This window comes from Mizuhopecten yessoensis, unplaced genomic scaffold, assembly GCF_002113885.1.
Source record: "Mizuhopecten yessoensis strain PY_sf001 unplaced genomic scaffold, ASM211388v2 scaffold7497, whole genome shotgun sequence".
In the NCBI taxonomy this organism is placed as follows: Eukaryota; Metazoa; Mollusca; class Bivalvia; order Pectinida; family Pectinidae; genus Mizuhopecten; species Mizuhopecten yessoensis.
In genome coordinates, this window is record NW_018407077.1 from 265,916 (window position 1) to 273,893 (window position 7,978).

The 7,978-nt window shown below is 34.1% G+C and overlaps 1 protein-coding gene across 1 annotated transcript in view; it reads right to left on the reverse strand.

Annotated features, from left to right (window-relative positions):
- The window catches only part of LOC110453766, a 21,938-nt gene extending 14,185 nt beyond the window's left edge, over positions 1 to 7,753 (reverse strand). The window contains exons 1-3 of the mRNA XM_021502902.1: positions 7,430 to 7,753; positions 3,460 to 3,587; positions 2,789 to 2,872 (exon numbers count right to left, since the gene is read on the reverse strand). Coding sequence (XP_021358577.1) covers positions 2,789 to 2,872; positions 3,460 to 3,587; positions 7,430 to 7,751 — 534 coding nt within the window. The 5' untranslated portion in view covers positions 7,752 to 7,753. The remainder of the gene's footprint in view (positions 1 to 2,788; positions 2,873 to 3,459; positions 3,588 to 7,429) is intronic.
- Positions 7,754 to 7,978: the final 225 nt, after the last annotated feature.

Genomic DNA, 7,978 nt, shown 5'->3' on the forward strand with positions numbered 1-7,978 from the left:
GGGGCGACTTTAAACGTGTTTTGACACACAGTGCATGCAGGTACTGTTGATATTAATCATTAGTCATATCATCGTGAACAACGATATAAAATGCTTATAGTCTGATCACCGTAATCTGTAGATGAGGCATTCAAGTTGTTTTTCAAGTTACTCTAACAAATCAATTGAAGTAACATGTTGAATTTAGGAACACGAATGTTATATTATAAAATACCATTCAACAATTCGCTGTGCTGCTGTATAACAGCCAAACGGGTAAACAAACCACGTGTTCGTAATTTGCGTTACTTGTATATTACGATAGATTGAGCATTAAAAGTCTCATTTATTTGGTATTGATATTGCGTTTCTTAATCAAATATATCTTTAATATATACTTCCAATATATCTGAAAAAGGTAGATGTTTTTGTATTAAAAAAAACAATAAGAATTGTTGCAATTTTCTTTTCACAAAACTTAGCAGACCCCCCGTTTATCAAGTTAACATTGAATCAATGTCGTCCATAAATATCTAACTGACACTATTTACTAACATTTATGTAAAATATCGTTAACATCATAGACAAATAAATAAACATTGACTCATTGAATTGATCTTCATTTAATAAATGAGTCCGTCCTTGTATTTAAGTCCCTGCTATATTCATAACACAATGACAAGATATTATACAAGATTTTACCAACATACAGTACCTGATGCGAAACTGAGCGTAAACATACATATATTATTTTTAAAGAAACAAAGTACCAGATGCACGTTGAGTACATACGCGGTCCTTAATTTGTTTTTTCAGACCATGTCAATGCTGTGAACTGAAATAAGTTATCAGCGTACTTAACGCATCATACCTTTTCTATTCATTTTACAACAATCATGACGCAATCATGACACTGTATGCTGCTCATGTTTAAGGATTTTCAGTTTACATTCAATATCAGCTTTAACAGCAAAATAAAAATGATGCGGTCCTCCTCATCACAAAACTTTGGATCCATGCTAAATAACAAAATAACTTTATGTTCTGTTGATAGTTTTAGACATTTCAAACAATGTCCTGACAGCAGAAACGTTCAAATAAAAATGATAAAAACATGTATAAATAAGACAATTTATCAAACTCCTAATATCGTATGTAATGCTTATACATCTGTGTCGTATGATTAACACACCATCGATATCCGGATGAGTCGCTATATATAGGTAAAGCTAGGTGTAATACATGTATACTCATTTGAAATGGACTAAAATATCTCCAAGTTTCAAGTTTGCAATTTGATTTGTTTCCTCAATTATTATGTGAAATATGATAGTACATGGATTCAGATAAATGACAAAATAAAGGCAAGAGCATGACACATTCTCCCTCTCGTTAAATATGGAAACGTACCCGAGATTGTTGGAGGGTTGGTCATAAATGGCCTTTTTGCCAGGGCATTCACAGGTAAGAGATATTGGTGACTACAGGCTTATTCACAGGTAAGATAAATGGGAGTGTAAACTGTCTGAAAACTACAGGTGTACGCGTTACTGTCTGTTAACTAGAAGTCGCGTTTAATGCAGTTGATGCAGACTTGAAAGTATGATTTTTTATCGAAAAAAAAGTAAAACACTGATGTCTGTATTTGTCGATTGATGTTGGTTTTTTTTTCCTTTTTTTACATCTACGTGTCTAAACACAACCGTTAGTGATTCAATTACATGATTTGATAGCACTTATAATTGAAATGCGTTAATTCTTTGGATCCACCAGTAATTATAAAATGGCTGCAATGTTTAGTCAAGGATTTTAATATTATTATTTGATTTAGACATCAGACCGAGGTTTATTGTATTCGACCTAAAAGTACGGTCTAGCGTTATCATAGACCATTCGTGAACTAGGCATCTTTATATCAGTCGTTCTAGCCGCATTTGTCCGGAATGGTAATACAAGCCCTATCAGTCGTCCTACGTTAGTATCAACTTATATTAGTTGCTCTGTGTGGACCTGATGTTAGCGCGGGATTCTTTATATGGGAGGAAACCGGAGTACCCAAAGAAAACTCACAATCACGAGCTTTGGCAGGCGATCAGATACATGCACCTTTGCACTAGCAATCGAAAACTGGATCTTTGGCCATCTTAGTAAAAGGCGAGTGCACTATCCATTTTGCAATCGGACTGATGTAAATTCATGCTCAAAGTATTAAGCGCCCTTCCCCCAATTCACCAAAAAATGACACTGTATGCTGCTCATGTTTAAGGATTTTCAGTTTACATTCAATATCAGCTTTAACAGCAAAATAAAATGATGCGGTCCTCCTCATCACAAAACTTTGGATCCATGCTAAATAACAAAATAACCTTATGTCCTGTTGATAGTTTTAGACATTTCAAGCTATGTCCTGACAGCAGAAACGTTCATATAAAAATGATAAAGACATTTATAGATAAGACAATTTAGCAAACTCCTTATATCGTATATAAGTTCCGTTATATACACAAATATATATATTTTTCAAAACTCACTACCAAATTTCAATACCAAGTAGAATTTGTTTCATAATGTCCTGTTTTTACTTATTTGAATCCTAAGCTTCAATACGTATGTTCGCACAAAAGTATTTGCTTATTTACGAACGGCAGATATCTTCGATCAAATACTCATCAACCGTATTCTATAGCATAAAAGCTTATTTGTAATATATATTTGAATTATAGAGCAAGTCACGGATACGTATTGTTATCCTTAAAGTTAAATGGTCGATTTTAAAAGAAGTCTGATATTTACTGCACGCTTTCAAAACTTCGTCAGGATCGGCTCCCTTTTCTAAAAGTAGGGTCACGGTTTCGGTGTGACCACAAGCTGCAGCTGATATCAATTCATTGTCCTGAACCAGAAAAAGAGATGATTGACATATCTTTTCTACAGTGTAACAAATGAAAAAAATGCAACATATACCTTAATGCTTCCGTTACTTTTTGAGTGAAAATATTCTGAATCTTTATATTAAACCTGTAGGTTTTTCTGTTTTTGTTTTTGTTATTCCTTCAGGACAATTAGCGTTAGTGGTGGCTAGCTACATGAAAAAGATCCTGAGCAATATCAGTACTTTGACAGACTGGTGTTTCTCTCTGTTTTACATTTTATAAGACACCTCTATTGTGGCTTGTGGGTGAAAACGAAAGTTGTTTAGCATATTGATATGGTATTTACTTATTTACTATCTGATTTATATTATCAAACCTATTATCACAATTTCCTGATTGCATGTACAGACCAACAAGAACAGTCAGTCCTGTCGAAAAGGAATGCCCATTGTTATTAAAAATGTCCAAGGTACAAACAACTAAACCGCATGTGCTAATGGATTGTTAAGGGGAAAAAAATTGTTTTGTACAATTATGTGTGCTTATAATGTCACTGATCTGTTCTGGTATACATGGTGTTGAATACACATAAATTATCAGTACTTACAGGTGACACCTTTTCAGTAACCAGTTGTGCCATCGATTCGTCGTCACTTGTTGTCTTGGCACTAATTGATGACTGGTTGTCTCTTTGTGAGGTCTCAGCTTGTAGCGCCAAAACGGTTTTAAGGTTGTCTGATAAAAAAAATATCAGCTTTCTTTAGATAGTTAAATGTATGCAATACGAACAATATTATTTACGCTATGTTTTGAAATGTTTGTTTCCAAGTTGCAAATTAGTCCTGTTATCAGTAGAGGCTAAATACCAAACCATGATTGGATATACAAATAATAATGTTTTTTTGTGTAATGTGCGTAATTCTATTTCTTCGAAAATATTTAGTTTTACAGATTTTTATTTTTTTTTATCAAAATGACTTGGGAGAAACCAATGTCAATTTCTATACAGTTTTTGTCGATAAACCATAGTGAATGCTTCAATATGATACGTACCACATTGACAATACATAAGAAGATAGTACCACCTAAACTTCCGTTAATACTAAAGAGCATAATGAAAACATCAACATCATTTCTCAGAAGATTTTTTGTAAAACATTTTCATCAATCTGCATCATTATTAAAATGGTCTTTAAAAGGTTATGTTTTTAATTCACATACAATTCATTTAATTTCTTGTCACACAACAACTGCACTAATGAAAGACCACTATCAAAATTGGAAGTCAGAAGTTTGAACAATAGCATAGGCTGCACAGTTTTAAAATTCAACACAAACGATAACATGATGAGCTAGTATTTTCTATTTGTGTTTGTTTTGGTTTTACACTGTTATTATTCTGGAATAGTTAATCTGATAGAGTTACGAAACTCTGTAAAGGAATTTCCGTATTCATATTCGTATATGAGGAATAACATGAACATGATAAGCTAGTATGTTTGGGTCACGAACTACGAACTAGTGTTTTGTGAAACAAGTTATTTCAACTTAAATTAATTACTCTCCTTGGCCCGGGTGTAAGCTCGCGGGGGTCTTAGTGTGGGAGGAAACCGGAGTACCGGGAGAAATACCACATGGTCAGGCAGATAAACCCAAACCGTTTCGCATTCGATCGGGGAATCGAACCCCGGTCGCCTTGGTGAAAGGCAAGTAAGCTATTCACTGCGCCACCCGACCACCCGGAGTGTTTTGTTTCTATTTTTGGTTTACACTGCTAATATTCTTGAATGGTTAACCTGATAGATTTACCAAACTCTAAAAGGGAATTCACTTCTGCACTTAAATCGCCGTTTACCACTAAACAACCTATTTAAAACCCAATCAAGGTCGTCAAACGTTTCAAAGTATTGAATATAGAGTGTTTTAGTTTGAGAGCGACTATGACTGATCTTCTTAATTGGGTGAGAGGATTTTTTAACTTTGATATGAATCATTATATAACACATTTTCACGGTTCTCCCTTCGAAATAAATCCATGTTTTTTTGTCACAAATCTCCAATTTTTTAAACACCTGCAGGTCGGGGTCACTTTTGGACACAAAAACGACCAAAAACAATCTGATACACCCATTGCAACATTTGGGATCTTTATTGTTTTTCTCCTCTTTCTACTTGTATTTCCTAGTGCCTTGCTTCTCACTGTTGGCTTTAATTTCGAGCGTTCGCCGAGGCGAGGAAAGCTATTGGTTCTGTCCCCAGGCTGGGACATATCGAAGTCCTTAAAAATGGTACATGTAGTTGTTATTCCCTGCTTAACGTTCAGCATTTTGGGTAATGACAACAACTGGTTCATCTGTTGTCAGTATAATGCTACCGGGCGAAATGATGTGCTGGGTGCCTTCGGTATGGTATTTCAGTGAGATAGCACTATAAAGACGTCATCAAGTCTGCGCTATGACAAGGAGGCAAGTACACCAACAAACCTTGTGTCCGGCACACATACACACATGCACGCTGACACAACACACTTGGAGTAACGTCCTTAAAATAACCTTAGCTATTTATAGGGCGTTAAACTAAATATAACCAAACCAAACCCCATTTTTGAAATTAGTTTTATTCATGATACCTTTAAATGTATTACTTATTTTTAAAGGTACTGTGATATGTATCCATGCAACCCACAGATGTGTTATATTTTTCTCACATCTGACCAACGTGACCAGGAAAGTGATACATTTTGTTGTGAGTTGTGCATATTGTGAAACATCTTACTGTATGTGTTGCTTTATCCATTACTATGCTATGCCGCGGTTATAATATAGAAAATGTAGATACCAATCATATATCCTTTATTTAATAGCGGGAAATGAACAGACAGATAATCGTGCTACCAGGATTGGCTGTGAGGTTCACCTCTTGATTGAATAAATGCATGAGTTTTATTTTAGGTTTACGATTAAGATTCATTGCGTGACACGAAATTCCATTTTGGCTGAGGAACCAACTATGTTATAAAAGAGGAGTGTTACTCTCCTTATAATTAAATGGTTGAGATCTTAACAGTTTCAATTGTATGACCAGCGGAATAAGTCATAAAGAGAACGGATAGACCCAATGGCGAACCATAGCATGATTGTGTTTGTGCAAACATGTTGGTTTTAATTCACTTAGGTATTTAGTTCATACATTTGATGAGGTATGCCAAATTTCTATCAAAATTTAATTATTTAATAACAGTCATGTCACATCAACTCGTAAACTGGACAACCGATTATTTTGAATCTACTGACATACACACATACATCACTTTGTTACATTGTATTTACGTGATAAAAAGGTATTGGATAATCATATCATTATATAAATCTAATACGTTTTGATACTTATTTACGTTATCAACATATCAGTATTATATCTATTATAATATATTGCAATGAAGCTAATATTCGTTTATAATAGTCGTTTTAAATTAATCATATGTCATAATTTTGGCTTATATTTTTTTTACCAACAACACTGAATTTGGTACAAATTGGAATATGATTCATTATTTATGATATGCGAGTGACGCAGTGGATACCGCACACGCCGTTCATAAAGTAACACCTCTGTTCGATCTCCAATCGGACGTGAACAAATATAGGGTCCCTTGTTCGACCACCAAGGTTTTTCTGAACAAATATAGGGTCCCTTGTTCGACCACCAAGGTTTTTCTCACAGTACTCTAGTTTTCTCCGTCATCAAGACCCTAAGTGCACCAATATAATTTGATAAACTTGTTACAGTTCTGTTGTAAAATATATAAAGATTATCTTTTATAAAGATACATAATCCTGTAAAGACATAACCATTCATTTAGGTTACATTTTTATCAATTAACATATCAATGTATTGATATCGTCACACACACAGTATGGCAATAAGAAACACACATGAAGTGTATGCTATTCAAAAATGGCTTTTGAACGATAAAAGAAGAAATGTAAACCATGTTACATTTATTTACATGTGTTGAACATGATATAAAAAAAAAACTATGTGCATGTTGTGCCATTTGATAAGAATGATTAAAACATCAAAACATCAAGAACATACTTCGATTGTGATAACATCTGTTGTATATATCCTGGTGTATCGTTGAGTCAAATAGTTTATAAAATAAAAAAACAGGGCTGCAATATGAATAGTTTTGCCGAAAGTATCCAAACGGGATCATTTTGAATCAATATTTTAGTGTGAGGTGTTAATGTTGCGGCAACATCACCGAATGGATATTTAATCCGTAATAACTTATGTAAATTAGTTAATTTAGCTAGCGAATATTAATAGGACTGTATTCTGATAAACACATCTGCTTGACTAGTAGTTAGTTCTAGATAAGACAAATTTATCTGACGATAGCACAACGCGTATGGACATGAACTTTTCAATACCACATTGTTGTTCATAGAAATAATTTCAAGTATGTATGTCTAAATATGAAGATTAATCATGTGTATGAAGCATAATAGTTACATGTATCCAAGTGAATCGTACTACATACTAAGTACTCGTTGCAATTAATATATACATACCTTTGTAAAACGCATGTATACGTCCAGTGTAATGATCTATTATTTCTTCAGCATCGATGTTGCAGGATCCAAGAATTGTACGTGTACTTGTGTATTCACCGTACGTAATGCCATTGTCCTTTTTCTGCACCAAACTTAGGAAAAGATCATACATGGTTTCGATTTTTTCTACATCAGCAACAGATAGTAGGTTAAGCAGTTGTACCTTTTTCAAAATGGTATGCCATTTAGTTCCTTTAACCGGAAATAATTCTCCTAGTTTCTGCACCATATCGGTGTGCAGTTTCAAAATTTCTGGTAGTCTGCTGAAATCCGTTGCCATGTCGAGATATGGTACCTATACGAAAAATAAAATTAACATAAGATAAAATAAAAATCAACTTAATCAACTGTTAACTGATACCAGTGGTATAGTATGATCTGAACATTACATTTAAGTTATCCATTATTATATAGGAAAAGCAGTCATGTATTGACAACCTTGTACGGGGATCGCAGAAAGGAAATTGTCCTCTCTCTGCTCCGTACTAGGCAGACACATCCTAAGCA